At 40.6% G+C, this 18,342-nt stretch overlaps 3 protein-coding genes across 18 annotated transcripts in view; 2 read left to right on the top strand and 1 right to left on the bottom strand.

Moving 5' to 3' along the window:
* LOC110987091 (E3 ubiquitin-protein ligase HECTD1-like) overlaps nt 1–7,723 on the top strand; it is a 51,701-nt gene extending 43,978 nt beyond the window's left edge. The window contains exons 36-44 of the mRNA XM_087146658.1: nt 822–1,020; nt 1,260–1,342; nt 1,550–1,677; nt 2,133–2,334; nt 2,794–2,931; nt 3,079–3,695; nt 4,194–4,366; nt 4,999–5,149; nt 5,612–7,723. Of these exons, the coding sequence (XP_087002784.1) occupies nt 822–1,020; nt 1,260–1,342; nt 1,550–1,677; nt 2,133–2,334; nt 2,794–2,931; nt 3,079–3,695; nt 4,194–4,366; nt 4,999–5,149; nt 5,612–5,894 (1,974 nt within the window). The 3' untranslated portion in view covers nt 5,895–7,723. The remainder of the gene's footprint in view (nt 1–821; nt 1,021–1,259; nt 1,343–1,549; nt 1,678–2,132; nt 2,335–2,793; nt 2,932–3,078; nt 3,696–4,193; nt 4,367–4,998; nt 5,150–5,611) is intronic.
* On the bottom strand, nt 7,607–13,611 carry enoph1 (enolase-phosphatase 1). 11 transcript variants are annotated; one of them, XM_022249619.2, is made up of 7 exons: nt 13,462–13,611; nt 11,752–11,919; nt 11,338–11,439; nt 10,825–11,027; nt 10,278–10,410; nt 9,674–9,797; nt 7,607–8,881 (listed from the first exon to the last, which is right to left on the bottom strand). In XM_022249619.2, the coding sequence occupies exons 2-7, from the start codon at nt 11,875–11,877 to the stop codon at nt 8,748–8,750; spliced, it is 822 nt and encodes a 273-aa protein (XP_022105311.2). In that variant the 5' UTR covers nt 11,878–11,919; nt 13,462–13,611; the 3' UTR covers nt 7,607–8,747. The 11 variants fall into 11 exon arrangements, with proteins under 11 accessions (XP_022105311.2, XP_022105360.2, XP_022105352.2 ...); XM_022249668.2 differs by having other exon boundaries at nt 7,607–9,336; nt 13,390–13,544; XM_022249660.2 differs by having other exon boundaries at nt 7,607–8,373; nt 13,390–13,544.
* Nucleotides 13,612–13,945: 334 nt separating this feature from the next.
* Nucleotides 13,946–18,342, top strand: part of rrbp1 (ribosome binding protein 1) — a 38,960-nt gene continuing 34,563 nt past the window's right edge. For all 6 annotated transcript variants that reach the window (XM_022249574.2, XM_022249557.2, XM_022249583.2 and 3 more), the window contains exons 1-2: nt 13,946–14,057; nt 15,667–16,532. In XM_022249574.2, the coding sequence (XP_022105266.2) occupies nt 15,686–16,532 (847 nt within the window). In that variant the 5' untranslated portion in view covers nt 13,946–14,057; nt 15,667–15,685. The remainder of the gene's footprint in view (nt 14,058–15,666; nt 16,533–18,342) is intronic.

Below are 18,342 nucleotides of genomic sequence, written 5' to 3'. Positions count from 1 at the left end.
TGACTTGTTTGAATTGCATTGTTTGTGAGTAATTACATTGATTTTCGAAATACAGTGTTGCCTTTTTGGCATTATGAAAAGTAATAAGACACAACACCAAATGGTAAATTAAAACTTAGTACAGTATTATCTATTTTTATTTTTACAATTCAAGCAGACTGTTTAGCATGTGAACAGAAACAATGAAAATTGCAGGTTAAAAGTTAAATATCGTGTTGAATTTGAAGGAAAGTCTGTCAAAGTCACCAACAAGTAAAAGTTTCAAAATGTCCTTGTGCCCTTTCAATTGGCCTTGGTGCCCTTTGGTTTTTGGGAGCATTCAAGGCCAAAGTGGCCTTGACCCTCTGAAGCTTGAGGTTGAAGCCTGCCTATGATGTATTATATTTAGTACCATTTATTTCCACTTAATGGGCAAGCTTAACCCTCCTATGCTGAAGTCACTCTTTGGGTCACTTGGTAAACACCCCAAAGAAGCACAGCTGTGTTGTGTTGTGCACTGCACCAACATGCAAGAGAGTGACCTTGGGCACTTGTGCACATTTGTGCTGTAAAACTAAAGGAGGGTTAAAAAATGACATATAAAAGAATAACGTATCAGCAGATTAATTAAAAAAAGCAAAAGCTTGTGTAAGGCATGCCATGTTTGCCAAAATAGACAGACAAATCTGAAACAAACAGGAAACTAAAGTAGAATTTATATTTGACTGAATCTGGCCCCAGGTCAGAGTGTATCAGAGATCCGGAACGTTGTTCTATACCAATCAATCAATACCAATCAACCAATGAATCTGTCATTCATCTCTTCGTTTTGTCTTCCCCAGGAATTTGTTCACCTAGGCCTGGCTAAGCCAGCTCATCAACGCAGTAGACATGGTTCTAATCATCTTCTACGTGATACCGATTGTGGTGGACCTTCAACTAATCCCATGGATCCTTCAGCTGCCTCTGTCAATGACGTGTTACAGTTACTTAGGATACTTCATGCAGTAGCTAGTGCTGCCAGCAGTACCAGCCTTCGAGGTAAATACAGTCTTGGTGAATCCGTTTGTTTCTACGTCGGTGTCTAGTCCATTATGCCATGTGGGAAAGAATTTTTGAAACAAAAATCAATAACCTTGATCACAGTTGTCTTAGTTCTATTAAACAATGTAGAGATAATCTGTAGTTTAAACACCTCTTACCAAAATATTGTTTGAACAATTTTGATGATGTATGAAACATTGTTCTGATCTTTTTAACCTTTTTTTCCCTTATTGTAGGGGGTGACTTCCACTATTACAATGTCCCACTTGATGAGTTTTGCAGTAAGAAGATAACTAATAAATTGGTTCAACAGGTTCAGGTAAGCTTTGGCAGGAAGAGAATAAAACACAGATTAAACAAACTTGAATTGTGTTCTAGTTTAATGAACTGCATATCTTTTTAATGAAACAAAGTAAGTCTCGTTTGTCAGAGGAGGACAAGAGATACATGAGAATATTTGATTTCTACAGAGACGGACAGATGAGGGTCTTTGATGAAATGTTTCCATTTGATTGATTTGTTACAGGACCCTCTGGTGCTAGCTAGTTTGTCCTTACCCAACTGGTGTGGTAAACTCACCAAGAAATGCCCCATGCTCTTCCCATTTGAGACCAGACACCTATTCTTCTCTTGTACAGCGTTTGGTGTCTCCAGGTAAGAAGAGGTTTTATTGTCAAGTCCAGAGGTAAAGGCTGCAGTGTGATTGAAAGGTACCTGGACCTGAATGTGGGAAAGTGTCATTCCAGTGCTCTTTGTAACAAGAATGAAGGTTTTAAAAACCAATGCCAAAATGTTGGTAGCATCATAACTTTTGAAATCTGCTTTTCATTCGTCAAGTATTTGTTTCATTTATGATTTACTCATTCTAATGAGCTCTGTAACAGAATGACACCTTTCTGCTTGTTTAGAACTTTGGACCCAGTAATACTTGGAGCAATGTGCAAGCTTATTGATCCAAAAATTCATTTCGGGGAAATATAATGCAGTTGAACGTAAATGTATAGTGCTTACACCAGCAAGAGATACTTTCCTGATATGTAGTTATCATGTTCCTGGATTTGTCTTGGGCAATCTTATCTCAAGCTACCATCCATCATTTTCCTTCACAGAGCAATTGCTTGGCTCCAAGAGAAGCGTGACGCCAATACTGAGCGAGTACGTACTCCAAGTACTCGCAGGGATGACCAGCATGAGTTCAGAGTAGGCAGGTTGAAGCATGAGAGAGTCAAGGTACCACGCAATGAGAAGCAGCTGTTGGAATGGGCCATCAATGTCATGAGATTACATAGTCGGAGGAAGTCTATCTTAGAGGTTGGTGGTAGTAGGGGTCAGCCAGTCAGTCAGTCAGTTGGTTGACTGGAAGCTTTAGTTTCAGACAAGCACAGTGCTGACATGCCATACTTCAACAGTCACCCGTACAACTTATCAGCTTTACCTTGGTTCCGGGGGTTAAATATGTCCCTTAGATGTGAAAATCCTGCACTCTTCTTGTGATTTGAATAGTCACGGTCTACTGGAACACTCCAGTACACCTGTTCATTAATTAGATAATGTTTCAGTTAGCAAATATAGGGTACTATCCCAAATTGGGTGAAAAAGTTTCCTAGTTTTAGAATTAAACTGTGTCCTTGGAATGTCTTTACCTGAATGGACAGAGATTTAATCTGTTCTTTTATGCAGGGTCTTTTATTAATTTCTTGTTCTCCAGTATGAGAATTGATTTAAAATGTAACCTGTCTATTTACTTCACTATGTTTGGGTCATCTGCAGGTTGAGTTTATGGGTGAGGAAGGAACAGGTTTAGGACCCACCTTGGAATTCTATGCTCTCATAGCTGCTGAGTTACAGCGTAAGAGTCTAGGCATGTGGCTATGTGACGATGAATTCCCAGATGACATGTCTAGAGAGGTCAGTTCAACAAAGTCAATATTTAGGGGGATTGTACAACATCAATTCTTGCACTGCAATTTTTTATACTGTACAGATTTGTATTTGCTCCATTATTTGGATGTTGAGTATTCTGAGAGCAACTATTTATCAATTGTATCTGAACAGGTTGACATTGGTGAGGGTGTCAAGCCAAGAGGTTTCTACATCCAGCGTACCTGTGGTCTCTTCCCAGCTCCATTAGTCCAGGATAGTGAAGACATTGATCGTGTCATCCAGCTCTTCCGTTTCCTAGGTATCTTCCTCGCCAAGTGCCTGCAAGACAACCGTATTGTAGATTTCCCTTTCTCTCGCCCTTTCCTCAAGCTCATGTGTATGGGAGAGGCTGGTAGCAGCGTTAGGTCGTCCGTCACTCCAGAGTCTTCAATCCGAGACTCGGAGATGTCCAATGATACCCAGTCTGAGGCTTCCTTAGATGACATCCATGATCTGATCTCGGAGCTGTCCATTGATGAATGTGAATCCAAGGCAGAGCTTATCATGGGTGACCCACCGAAACCCCGTACCCCAGCCTGGTTTGCTGGATTGCTTATTTTAGAGGATTTGGAGATAGTGGCCCCTCATCGTGCTCACTTCCTCCGCCAGCTGAAGGTCTTGGTTGACCGGAAGCGACAGATTTTGAAGGACAAGTCCAAGAGTGAGGAAGAGAGGAATAATGAGATTCAGATGCTAACTTTGGAGGAGGAGTCTAAGCTGGGACCTCCAGTAAGACTTGAGGACTTGGGGTGAGCAGAAGTCAAAAAAATATCGGAAACCACTGAACCATCTGTCTAGATACACTGCACATGGAATAAGACCATCTAGTAATGATGTTAAAGAAATGCTTTGCCGTCAAGAACCATAACCAAAAGACCAATCAGTGTGTAGCCATCATCTCAAATGAAAGCTAAGCCCAGGTCTTTGTTAGTGCAAATGTGACGGACAGTATTAAAAAGTTGAATACAACAATGCTTTGTAGTGACAAAGCTGTCATACTAGATGTGGAGCAGCCTTTACAACATCAGTGTCTATCGACACAGATTTACCCTGATTGAAAGATGGAACAAATTGGCATGAAACCCCCTGTTAAACTGGGAAATGAAATTGGCATGAAACCCCCTTTTAAACTTGGAAATTAAATTGGCAGGAAACCCCCTTTTAAAGGTTCAACTTGAGTTCTTTATCCATTTATATTGGAAATATTTACTTAATCTAGGTCCTTTTCTGTCTTTGTCACGTTTCAGACTGACGTTCCAGTTTAGTCCATCTTCTAGTGTGTATGGTTATTCAGCCTATGATCTCAAGCCTGGAGGTAGTGAAGAACTTCTGACACTAGATAATGCAGAGGAGTACATTGAGTTAGTAAATGACTTCTGTCTGCATACTGGTATAAGACGTCAGATTGAGGCATTCAAAGGTAAGGTGTGAGATTCTGCTTAGTTACTGTGCCAGTCCTATCCCTTCTCACGCCACCAACCCATGGATGATTCATCAAGCTGTCAAGGCCATTTGGGTCATTCCACAAAGTTCGGGCACAGTTTGTGACGGTGTCCCTTGTTACATCCGTGAAAATAAACATCTTTATTTCCCTGCATATGGATTCTAAATTGACATTGTTCTAAATCTTGCTAGGTTCTTGTAGTGGTGTGCTTCATCTTTGCCAAATAATAATGACCTAATCTGTTTTAATGTGAAAATAATGGGTAATAAATGTTACTGATGTAACAAGGGATGCCGTCACAAACTGTGCCCGAACTTCATGGAATGACGCATTAAGAAAGATACTTTTGAAATTGGCACTAAACAAGTCTGGGGTTGGTTAAATCGGACTCAAGTGTATTTAACTGGTATTGTTAGAGGGTTGTATGTCTGAGGGGCATTTGATCTGTAGATGGTAAACAGTGTGGACTTTCCAGATATCAAAGTAACAACATGAACTTTGTGGCTACTTTACCAGTGTTCAATCAATCAGTGTTTGGAACTGCAGCAGTGAAACTTGTGTTGTAAGAGTGACTTAATCTCAATCTAATTTCTTCTGTTTCCTGACAGAGGGTTTTGATGAGGTTTTCCCTATGGAGAAGTTACATAGCTTCAGTCCATCAGAGCTACAAACCATGATGTGTGGTGACCAAGCACCAGTGTGGACCAGGGATGACATCTTGAACTATACCGAACCCAAGCTGGGATATACCAGAGAAAGGTAACGTCATAGTCCTAGGAGCTCAGAATTCCAAGCTCTTGGAGAAGAATCCCAAAACAATAATTGCTTAAAACTGAAAGGGCAGGAGTGGAGGGGATTCCTTTGTGCAGTTTCCCTGCACCAGAGGGTTTTCCAGGCAAACAGTTTTTACAGTATTAGCGATAGTGACCAAAATCAACTGAATTGCTTACAATGGAGAAAAGTTTAGCTTTCCTAATTCTCAGATGTTCGTTTGAAGTGTTATCTTATCCCTGTCTCCCAGGGTTGTGTGAAAAACATGGTAAACTTGGAGATTGGTGATATGAAAAGTATTGATGCTAAACAGTACCAAAATAGTCCCATCATCTGTCTTAAAAAATGTGCAAATCATTACAAAAAATCTGACTCCTTATTTTTGCATGAGACTTGGCTATCAGACTACCGGTAACTCATTTTCCTACACAATACTCCTTCATTCAACAGTCCTGGATTCCAGCGTTTTGTCAACGTGATGGCCTCTTTGACACCTGATGAACGGAAAGCTTTCTTACAGTTCACCACTGGCTGTTCCTCTTTGCCTCCTGGTGGTTTGGCTAACCTCCATCCTCGTCTAACTATTGTACGTAAGGTGGATGCCAACGACAGCACCTATCCCTCAGTCAACACCTGTGTTCATTACCTCAAACTGCCAGAATACTCTAGCGAGGAAATCTTGAGGGAGCGACTTCTTGGGGCTACTCATGAAAAAGGGTTCCATTTGAACTGAAACCAACCCAAAGGCCTTGGTGTTTGTGAGCATAACTTACTAAGAGAACTCATGAGATATCTGGATTATCTGTATCTTGGTGTGATTACTGTGTGTTGCAAGCAACAGCTAGTTTGAAAGAACTTTCTGTTTTTCCTAAAGCAGCCAAAATCCTGCAAAAGTCCAACTGGATTCAGGGCTGTCCTGTCAATTTACATGGGAAGACTAATATTTTAATTCTGTATACGTAAATGCACTTTTCGTTTACAGCATATCGTTTGAGCGGGGTTAAGGTGTAAAACTCCCGAGGGATTAAGATTGATTCTGACTTTACAAAGCTAGAATTGACGCCATGTTTCACTTCATGAGGTTCAAATTCTCAGTATTGTGATGAATACCTTCAGCTCGTGTTTTTGGATGATAATCTAATTTTTTTTTTTTTTTCTTTACTTTAACTGTTTTGTGCCCGAGTATATCCTTTATTTTACAGCGTGGCATTGAGCAACACACACTTAGTATCTGTTTGTTATTCCCCCCGGCATCCAGTTAATCCAGGCACTTCTAAGTTAAAATTCACCTTGATAACCCCAGTGTAATTAAAAGCACCATTATTTTCGTTGTCCTTTGACCCATTTTTAAACATAGCCCCTATTTTTTTTTTTGCAATTTGTCAACCTCACAAGATTCTCAAGTTGTTTGCTTCACTTCTTATTGGTTGCCAAATGGTAAACCGTTCAGGATTTTAGCTGATCGCTAACACCTACCTCCCCCACATTAGTTGCGTTGACATTGTCTTCTCTGAAGTCTGAACTGATTGGCCAGGTCAAGGAAAGACTTTCCACAAATTGTTGAGGCTGATTCACACAGAGGCAGACATCATTCAGCTCTGGGTGCTTGGTTGTAGCATTTTAAGCAGAAGAGGGACATTTCAAACAAGTTTGGAATTTGGATTGCATAAAAGTACTTAGGGTTTTGGGAATATCATGTCAGCATTTAAAAAAACAAATTCACCTTGCTCCTTATGATGATGGAACATTGTACTTGCTCTGTTTACGATGTGTCCATCTCTCGAGTAGTGTCCCTGGATTTTTATGTTTTCACATCCATTTCCATGACTAATTGCCTAGGCACCACAAGTGAAATATTGTAACTAGTCCAGTGATTGATACCCTGTTTGTATCCTTTGATTTGCTTTGAAGTAATGACACTGCACTGCCTCACTTCAGATTTGTTGAGTATTTAACAATTGCATACAATAGAATAGTTGTTCACTCCATATTTGACGATTGAGTAACCGAGTGCGGCCAAAATTCACATTGACTCCATTGTCATGTTTTCAGAGCTGTTCTATCAAAGTTTCATTTTTAAGCAAAACGTGTTCACTTTCTTAATTTGGTAGTGGTTTTCCAAGCGTCTGCCTTTTCTCCTTCCCAAATAGCAGCAGTGTATATGTCACATTAAACAAAAAAAAAAAAACCTCCCTGGCAGCTCTGTAACCAATTCTAGCATTTTATTGTTAAGCTTTTTTCGCATCTGATTATGAACACAGAGATTTGGTAATAGTATTTTAAAAAGTTGACATTTGTACAGATGTGTGTGTTGGGTGTGACGGTCACTGCAGTAAGATTACTATCATGTATACGCAAGGATGAGAAGGAGCTTGATTTTGTTTCACTCACAGTTGATTCGTTCAAAACAATGAAGAAACTACTAATTTTGTATACAGAATGGAGTCAGTAATTTCAAGAACTAGTTGGTTTATTTGCGGTGTCACTATTATCTCATATTTGTGTATGAATCACTTGGATTGTAGTACAATAAACCATTGGGTCTGTATCTACTAATAAAAACCTGACTCTGCTTTGGGAGTTTCCTGATTGTCCGAGTCAAACCCGATTCCCAGCATTACACATAAAAAAACACAATGAGGAAAAGGATCAGCAGTTATACTGGAATCATCATGAATCACAGAGAAAATGTTCCATTGCTTTTTAAACCTTTCAAGGCTTTATACCTACAGAGTAATGCATCATATCTTCATGTTTCATGACTGGCATAACCCAGGCTATATCAATATCAACACAGGTTTGTTGGATCTGAAATCCAAGTGTGTGTGTTGTAAATACAACTGAAGATAATACACTTGACATTTCATACAGCCTGTAGCAGACTAGTCTGCACTCTGTCATTAAAATCCCGTGACTTCACATGAAACCTCTGAAAACTGGGACACCATAGACAAGGCATTTGGGTTGAATTGAACCAATCAGAAGCAAGTAAGTCTACTGCAAGTAGATGATTCGCTTAACTGCGATGCACTCCACTTCGGAAGAGTTCTCAGTCTACTCACCAGCAAGCTGATCCTGTAAGTCCTGACAAATGGAACCATTTACTCTAAAGTTGGTGCATCTTTTCTCTTTAAGCAAGATCTATCCAATAAAGTAGAGTGTTGATTTCTGTGAAACAGCGTATCACAGTTCTTGCATCCACGTAAAACTGCCTTGTACACAGAAGAAACAGGAGACAAAATGTTTTACAAATACAAGGCATGAAAAACCATGGCTCCGTGGACATTGGGATACCTCAGGAAATATAGAAACTCAAGGAAATACATCTTTTATCAATTATATACAAGTACACGTATTCATCCATCTTAAGGTTAAAACATACACGTATACAGGATTCCAGTACCAGATATGGTTCCCTTTTAGCAACAGGATGTGTATGTCTAAATATCCCATCAAATACCTAATACATACATGCGTCTTTTATTTTCCAGAAATGACACAAATGGAAAACTCCTTGTACAAGTTTTTTCCACAGTTCTTATCTAATATAATCCACATCTCATCACTTCTGTACTTTTGTTGGTGGCTACTCATTGTCCAGTAGTTCGCTAAATGATTTGATTTGATGGAATGATTTGGTTTCATCTTCTGTCAATGGTGCGTTTCCTTCGCGTACAACAATGGTGGTCTTGTACCCTGCTTGACTTGCCGGCAGTGCCTCTAACAATGGAAAATTACACAGAAAGCCAATTTGAAGTCAACTAGATAGCATCAGTGCCATGCACTGCTGGGGAAAAGATAAGTTGGGTACAAAGTTTACATACACTTTGATTGTGTCAGACATTAACTGCAGCCATTCCCCTTCCATAGCTGATCAATGAGCACATCTACTGTGGTTTAACACTTTAGTTTCAGGTTCACGTAAATAAAGTGGATGGGCTGGCTGATCAGTTATACATGTAAAAAAAAGACTGGTTGCCTAACAAGGGTGCAGTCTTAAAAATGTAACGAAACATTTCAAGTGTATCTAACTTTCGATCACATCTATAGGTCAATTTTTTCACATTTTTGGAGAAATGTTTAGAGTCTATTTCGTCCACATTATGAGTGAAAGTGTCAATTGGTAACAGGTGCACATCTTTTGTGGTTGAGTCCACGATGAGTCAGTCACAAGCCTGGGTAATACCAGTGAAAGGAGAAAAAAGACTAAAGACTATCGATGTCACTTTGCTTGAAAAGCTTGTCACTTGACAAGAGACGAAGGTTAAGAGTTTATGAGGACGTGCCATGCAATTAACAACATTGCTGAGCTGTATGCATACTATTAAAACGATACTGAACACGCTCAATTTTCAAGTCATGCTGTTTTTCAAACAAGTTTAAATGTTTACTGATTCCATGTAAAACATTCACTGGTACCATTTTGCTATCACTCTGCACTGAGTCAATATATTTTTGTGCTCGACCCACATCATAAAACTGCAATAGTTTAAAAAAAAATCAACTGTATACCTCTTGTGACATCAGTGAGAAACAGAATCTCATGTGGATCGCATCCAATCTCAGCTGCTATTTTCAAGTAACTCTCTTTCTCCACTTTCAATCCAGTCTTGGTATCAAAATGTCCAGAAAATAGCTTAAAAATCAAAAAGGATCACACATGTGGTTGGTTTTTATATAGCATGGTTGATTGTCTTTTCTGAGCAAAACTGCAAACTAAAGGCTGCTCATTAACAAGAATTGTACGAATGCAACTCATAACGAGGAAAACAGATCCTGAGACAGCAATTTCCAAAAAGATTCAGCAAATTGGAAACTGCAAGCATCTCGGCTCCACATCCGCTTCAATGCATAAATGTGGTGAGAAAAAGAAGCAAACCGAGTCTCCTCTCACATCAGAAAGGAATAAAGCCATAGCTTATTGAAATAAGTCACGTGCGCAATTATGTGTACAAAGGAATTAGTCTGAGAATCAGCCTGTGAAGCAACATACGAGTGTGTACTCCATTCATTTGTACTATACTTCCTCGTTTAAATCACATCATGCTTCAGTACTCTGTAACCACCATAATGGCATCAACCATTATGGTGCTCACCTGCTCTGGTCCTCACCTACCTCTAAGAGGCTGCCATACTTGGTGTGGCCAAAGAGTAATTTCTGTGCCTCCACACTCCCTGATGAATAGATGTACACCTTCTTGCTTTTTCTTAACCATTGTTTGATGGCAGGCAGCACATCACTGTAAATTCTGACAAACAAAAACTTAAAATTGACTTTTCAGATCTACGGCAAAGCAGAGGCTTTCTAAATTTTTTTAATTTCTTTTTGGGCAGTAGACAGATTGATTTAAATAATACTTTTATAAGTGAGATATGAGAATGATTCGTTATCAAACCTTTTCTGGAATGGAATGTGGCTAAACTTTTTTTTTTTAAACTGCTGCTGCTGATGGCAATTAAAGATTTTTTCCGCATTACCCTTCTCTGAAAATAGGTACAAACCAATGGAGCTCATGAAAGGATTCAATAGATCTGCACATGGTGAATTAGGCTTAGCTATGGTCTTCCGCCAAAGGCTATGTTTTGACAATGCCAGAGACCATGAAAGAGGCATCAATCATTGGACACAGGCAGTAACAGAGACTGAAGGTGCATGTACTTACTCTCCAACAAGTTTCTTTTCCTTGTATCCAGACCTCCACATGTGACCTTGGAACTGTTTAAGGGCTGTCACCTTTCTGTCGGCTGCCATCAACCAATGAATGCTCTGGACCACTGCCTGCTTGACTAACGTTGATGAAGAGGTACCATCTTCAACCTCCTCAGGGATGGTGACAACTCCTTCAAGATCCTTGTCAAGAATAGCCTTTGGGAGAGAAATAATAACAGTAAACAGCCTTTGCTGAACACCAGCATGCAACTGGACATTATGTGACTTATTACATTTCAAACTGTAACAAAATTTTGATCTTGTGGGTGTCTCTTAATATTGCACCTGAATGTTACATTGTATTCCGAGGATTAAAACTACTCAATAACAAAGCAAATATCACATTAGTGACTGGTCTGGGATGTTATTGCTCCTAATTGTATGATTATAGACAGAACTTTTCCTGAAGAAATAGGAAAGAGAAAGTTTGAGAAGTTCAGTTGCTTTTCCTATCTGAAAAAACTACCTGGTCCCTCAGTTCCTTGATATCATCTTGACATTCTTGCTCATCCCAATGGCTGTCAAGGTATTCCTCTACTTTCTCTCTGACATAGGGGAACAGAACATCCTGACAGGAAACAAAGTCAGAGAAGTGATAAACAACTAGCCTGCCAGAATTCTATTGCATACAGGTACATTGAAAAACTAAAAAGAAATGACCGATTTCTGACCAAAACAACTATTCATCAAATCGCGAACTACCTGTACCATAAACTCACCAGCAGTAGTTAACAGTCTTATCAAATTGGATAGTTACTGGTCATGTACAAGCAGTCCTTAACTAGGCAGAACACTTCACAACATCCTGGATATCCTAGCACCTGGATGGCTGTATATACATGTACATTTGTGCATGTATACATTTCATTCTTTGCATTACCTTAACAAAGGTTATGGGTGTGGTTGTTCCCTCAATATCAAGTAAGATGACTTTAATTGCTTCAAGCTGATCAAGAGAACTGACAACCTGCTTGGTTCCATTTTTCTCTGAATCTTGTGACATCATTAGCAAGCATTCATCAAGAAGTTAGGCTCCACATGGGTTGTTCTGGAAAAAAGATAAACATGAGATTCTTAATATATCTCACAATTTCAGGTAATGATTACAAATCAGAACTGCCTTCTTTTTAGGGCCCTAAAAATTGGCCATTATAGCCATATCATGAATGAAACCAATTTAACAAATTGCTCCCGGTTTTACTGTAAATGTGATTAAAATCCATCGATGAATATTTTGAGTTTCAGGCTTATGCAATCCTAACTTTTTGGATGTACGCTGGCGGTCGAAGGGAGGTTAGGGGTGGGGCAACGCGTCACTTTTCAACCGGGGAAAGTCCCCCCCCCACTTTTGGCAGGGGCCATAATTGTGCAAGGCTTATTGATTTGTGGATGACACCTGATGGTCTTACAACTGGCCCCCCCACTTTGAAAATCATTTTGCCACCATTGAGGATGTACCTCTACAAGCCAATAAGTATGAATTTTACATTTTCTATTTCCTTCAAAATTTTCCAAAAAAGTGTCGATGTAAGATATGAAGGCCAGCCAACTTACAAAGGTTCACTTGGACCGATACACAAGTTTAACAATGGAGTGGAACAACTAAGAGGTGTATACAAGTCCTTTCCATAATAAGGGGTGTACCAGTTGGACAGTGACAATTATTGGGTGTCATGAATCTATCCTCATACCTGTTCCTAACAGGTACTTTCCATGTAAAAGGCCCCTGAAATTAGCAGGGGCCCCTTTATCGTCCAGTGGAAACCTTGCCAGGTGACTCCAATCCCAATCCCACCCACACCCAGGCTTGTCCGGACATGATGCACCCACTACGTGTATGTCACATTAGTGACAAAGGGGAACTTTGGGGGGGGGGAATTAAGGATTTTGTCCATGTAACCTAGTTTTATAGCCTGTACGAGGGTAAGGGCTGCATGTCAGGGCTTTTTACACAACACAGCTGCTTGCAGGAAAAAGCACTCACCCCCCTCTTTTATTCATGGTCAAAGGAAAACAATGTTCCCCTTGCTCTACATATATGACCCGCTCTGTGAAAATGAATCACATCACCAGAGCCACTAAGGCCTGTAAACTAATACTGTTATGGAGGAATAAAATATATTTTCCACCATGGTTTCAGCAATACTACCAATAGGAATCATCAAGATTTTTTTTAACATCAACACAACGTCCCTTTTCTTCACACTAAACGGAGCGACACATCAAAACAAAAAGCTAAAATTTAAGTACAACTTCAAAGGGGCTCCGATGACTTGCGCCTCATTTGCAGACATTGACAGAGCGGGTCACATACTAGTACCCTTGCATACGGCATGTACGGTCATCAGTGCGTGTAAATACTGATTGATAGGTCCAAATGTCAATTAAGGCTCAACGACGGATTTCGATTGAGAGGGGCCTCAGAACTGTGGGGTCCGTCGTCCACCGTGCTCCCACGTTTTGTTTCCTTGCTCTGTGGTTTGACCTTATCTTCAAGTGGAGGAACAGCTCAACTTACAACCTCCACGTGTCGCCCACTGCATTAAATAGCATGAAACGTTACATGTACATGTATCGTACATTGTAATACCTTCACATCCGGCCGTACGTACGTACATGATGTACATTTACAAGAGAAAAGGACGTGCTTTACTATGGTATGGTGCTTTCTGTGCTCAGAGACTTCAACATAAGGATATAACGTGTGATGATCTGGTATCCTGCCTGCCTAATACTTAACTCGGAAGATAAGAAATTACGCACGCCAAGATTAAATGCCAAGTTGGCATTTGGCTGTGCAGTTCACTATTTGTACTCCCCTAATTTGGGTGTTTATATACAAACAATTTATCTTAAATTGATTTAAATATTACTTCCATGGTATTTTCACCACAAAATAGTATTTTTGGTTATTTTAAGATATAGTATCTTTTAAAAGAAATACAGAATTGATTTTATTTTCAAGTACATTAAGTGCACAAAGTTGTAAGTTGATTTAAAGTAAGAGCATAAGGCGCCATGTTGGCACAAAGTGACCAATTAGAATACGCGGTTCTTGCTAACTGTATGTGTATTAACAGGACTGTAGGCGTGTACGTGTAAGTGAATGAGTTCTTTTCATCGTTGGGTCGCCGTAATCCGGTCTGTGGAAGATCGTCAAAATCACCTCAGTCTCTAATTGCAGAGGTAAGCTGAGCTAGAAGTTTTAAAAAATGTTATTTTTTTAAAGAATTAGGTTCAATTACAGAATGGGGCAAAAGTGGTCATTGATTGAAGGGTTTCAAGTACAAATGACCAAAACAATTGCATACTTAGCCTGGCCTAACGTTAGACAACCCACAGCTCAAAACTTATTTTTACTTTTTATTAATGTAACGTTCAGTTAAGCCAAACCATATGCGTGAAGTTTGTAACGCACCCCGAAAGGCATTTGCTTGACCATATCGAGTGGATGCGTCCTTGCCGTCTTCATGTACATGCAGGCCTACATAATCTGATCATGGAGGTGGAGTCATTTTAGCCTACGACGGCGTACATGTATGTACATGTACACATGGATTAACACAACCCCATGGTCAGTAGGCTGTGACTTGGAAAACGTGTAGGTCAATGACATAATGATAATGTACAGAGTACATGATTAGGTGGGGACATGATCTTCTAGGGAGTGCACCTCAGCTCGGTTCATTTTGCTGAATATTGTCTCGTCTTTTTTTTATTAATAGGCCTAGACCTGTTACACTTTTGTAACCTGGCCGTCAAGGTGCTGCCTTATCTCATTAAATACTGCAGGGTTGAGCCCTGCTTCAGTTGGGATTTTTTTTCTTAAGTTTTTCAATGAAATTTTTTTTTATAAATGTTTTTCTTTTCTTTTTTTAAAAATGATGCCCGAGACGCGAGAGCCCCTAATTACAGATAAAATCGAATCTGATTCCTGTTTCTAATCATACAGATTGGTGCAATAAAAGTAGACATCAATCAATGTTATAACTATAGCCATAGTATATTATATTTTTTATATGGGGGCTCTGAACTGGGAAAGAGTTCCACATACGGACGCCACTCAGCACCCTGTGCACAAATCATATGAGACTGGTCTGAAAATTTCAAAGTGTTTTCTGTGTATGTGTATTGGTTTTTTCCCTCCTAAATTGAACTTTTCTGGACATGTTTTTGCTTTCTGATGGCCAGTAGGTCACTTTCGGGAATAATTACTAGTGTCTGTACATAGAACTCTTCCCCTGAACAGATACCATTTAAATATTAAATTCACTTTCCATAGCCCAGTGATAGCATACATGTAGCTGAAACAAGGGTTCAGGTTTGAATCCATGGTCAGTTTCAAATTGTTTTGCCATCCTTTGATGTTGCGCCACAGCAGGACTTCAGGGACTGCGCGTGCAGTCCCACAACGACTGGTTATTTTTCATCACTGTATATATGTTGCTTTCACTCCGTCATAGTGTGTTATGTTGAGATTATTAGTTATCAACCACTGTCATAAACATGCACTCTAACACCCATGTGACCGTTCTGCTTTCTTTTTCAATTTGGAGTGACGTGTTTCTAATTAAAACATTAAAAGTAATTATTTGATTACTTTTCATGTACCATGTTTTTCAAGCAATATTTCACCTGAAAGCTAATAATGAGCTCAGTCCCAGAAAATTATCTATTCAATTTGAAAATCTGTTTTCCAAGGTGCCCCACCCTAGTAGCACGGGAAATACATGAACTGTACATCTCTATGGAGAAAGCTAATCTTTTGCTTTTTGATCTTTATTGATTATGACAGGTTCAAATCCAGATCAACCATGATTGCTGTTGATTTGTACGAGCCCCAGGTCTTGGCTCTGGTTGTATTTGCCAGTTTCATTGGCCTATCTGCCTTGGTCTATATCATCTCTATCTTCACCATGAAGGAGAAGACATATGAGGAAGCCATAGCTGAGCAGAGAGCCCGTCTGGACAAAGAGCAGCAACAACAACGAGACCAGCGGCAGAAACGTCGTCAAGCTTTCCCTCGTAAGAAGAAAGAGAAGGCTAATGACATCGACCAGTCTACTCCACCCCCATCTCCTCCATCACCTCCATCACCGCCGGTTGAGGAGAAAATCAAACCAGCAGTTGAGCAACAACAGGCTGCCGCTCCACCTCCTGCTCCTCAGCCCAAGACCAAGTCTCCTAAGCAGGCAAAGCAAACCAAACCACAGCTGGAGCAGCAGCAGCAGCAGCAACAGCCCAAGCAAAAGCAGCAACAGCAGCCAAAGGTAAAAGAGGCTACCAAAGAAGTATCATCCAAAGAAGCTCCATCCAAAAAGGCCCTCAAGGAGACCCAGGTGAAAGAAGCTCCCATTGAGAAAGCTGCCACTGCATCCACTAAAGCAGCCCCTCCTCCAGCCAAGACGGAAACCTCTCCTAAGCCTAACCAGAAGTCCAGTCAGAAGTCCTCCCAGAAACCGAAGCCTGTTGAGGAGAAGCTCCAGAAGAAAGAAGCACCAATAGTTGCCCAGAAGGCAACTGATTCTCAAGCTGCACCGCCGCCTCCCAAGAAAGATGGCAGTGGGGCCCAGAGTTCTCCCTCGAAGACCAAGATCAAAGGAGCAAAATCTGGAGCAACAGTGGAGGAAAAAGCAACTGCAGGACCAAGTGGTGATTCAGGTAAGGCAATATCATAGTGAAATCCCTGCCATAGGTGAGATGTTACACAGTTTCTGTGTTGTGAAATAGCATTGCTCACGAATTGCCTCATGAAAAAAGCATTTAAAAATTCAGTACACATTGGGTCAGCTACTAACCTTAACCCCTAAGCCTGTTTTGCTAGACCCTCCTCAATCCTCCAGAATCCTCCAAAATTTCTTGAAAATGTTACTCGGAGGTGTGCCTACTGCCTCAATCCTTCCAAATCCTCCAGCAATTCCTGTCATTATGTTCAGTCAGTACGAATGGCATTCTTGAGCAGTGCGGTCGATTAAAAAAAAATTATACCGGGTTGAATTTATGCAGGACTAAGCAAAAACAACACAAGGTTTAACCCACGACCGTCATGCATGGCATCCTTCATAAGCCATGCACTTCTGCCATTCACCCTCAATCCTCCAAAATCCTCCAAAACCAGCCAAAGGATTGTGGAGGATTGAGGAGGGTTAGGGCTAATACCAATACAGGGGATTTATGTTCGATCAATTTGTTTACTGTTGAGACAACCATGTTTGCTGTCAATATTGTGGCGGTCGGGTCTGACGATGCCCGGGCTTGCCCTCAGCCCACCCGACGAGCGGCAGTCTACCGCCAGGCGGTCGCAGACGACTTCTAGTAACTTCCTCGGTACTGCAGGATCGGGCAAAGGCACGGGGAAGGGGCAACCTCGGGGGATGGACCTTCTAAATCAACACACTGACTTGGTCATGTACCATATAAGTAGGACCTGGTTTATTCAGCTCTGGTTGCCTCGACAGGCGAAAACGTCGCCTTAACAGGGGCTCAACTTATAATCACCTCCGATTATGTTTGCATACCTTGTAAAATAAATCCATATAATTACGAGACGGGTATTGCCTTTGTTGGGTCGCCTAATAAGGTTTAAAGATCGGGTGATTGGCTGGAAAAATCTTCAACGTAGAACGGGACTTCTGACGGGTACTGACGCGGACTAACTAATAACTAACAGGAAACTGACTCGTACTGACGAGATTGACTGGTAACTGACTCAGGACTGACGAGAAACTCACCGGGAACTGACTGGAACACTCACTCTGGACTGACGTGGAACATGTACGGGACTGACTTCTGAAACACGGAACTGACGTGGAACACGCGACCGACTTGAAACACGCAACTGACAAGACCCACTTTCCCGCCACTGCACGCGGTTTTTATAGCTGTGCGGCCCGGGCAACATTAGCATAAATTAGATAAATAGAGGGCGTCCTAACGCCTTACCATAATTTCGCCACAATATGTATTCACTGTTGGGTATAAGTACATGTACCTTTCTGGTTTGGGGATACATGTAGGTTTAATTTCATTGGATATGATATCCATGATGTGCAGTGTGTTGGCAGAACTGCAATTTATGAGAGAGTCACTCTTCCGTAGTTGGACAGAATTCTATTGGGCAGGCTCCTTTGGTCACTGACACATGTATTTCATAGGGAGAGCCAAGGTTGAAAGCACAGTGCACTATGGTAATACCGCTATATAGAGGGTAGGCATACATGTACATGTATGACTTGAAATGCTTACATGTACATGTAATGTCTTTTAATATTAAATACTGGTACATGTACATACATGTAGTGGTACATGTCCATGTACAGTATGCGTATCATTCCCCAATCCATGTGTGAGGGGTTTTCCCTATACACTTTCACTTGTGCCATTGATGTTTGAGTATTGGATATCTGCATGTGAATGTCTACATGTAAACGACTCCTGTTGACCAATGTTGGTCTTTTATTATAAAAACTTG

The sequence above is a fragment of the Acanthaster planci genome, linkage group LG01, assembly GCF_054643075.1.
Source record: "Acanthaster planci isolate LZ-2023a linkage group LG01, COTS_SCS, whole genome shotgun sequence".
Classification (NCBI taxonomy): Eukaryota; Metazoa; Echinodermata; class Asteroidea; order Valvatida; family Acanthasteridae; genus Acanthaster; species Acanthaster planci.
Note: the sequence above shows the minus strand (reverse complement) of the source record. Positions and strands in the feature narration are given on the sequence as shown.

Bases quoted from the DNA above. Each gene is read 5' to 3' on its own strand.
- enoph1 (XM_022249619.2), bottom strand. From the start codon at position 11,877: ATGATGTCACAAGATTCAGAGAAAAATGGAACCAAGCAGGTTGTCAGT. The intron at 11,440-11,751 runs GTAATGCAAAGA...GTTTCCTGTCAG, and splicing joins CACCCATAACCTTTGTTAAG to GATGTTCTGTTCCCCTATGT. The intron at 9,798-10,277 runs GTAGGTGAGGAC...TTGATTTTTAAG, and splicing joins AGTATGGCAGCCTCTTAGAG to CTATTTTCTGGACATTTTGA.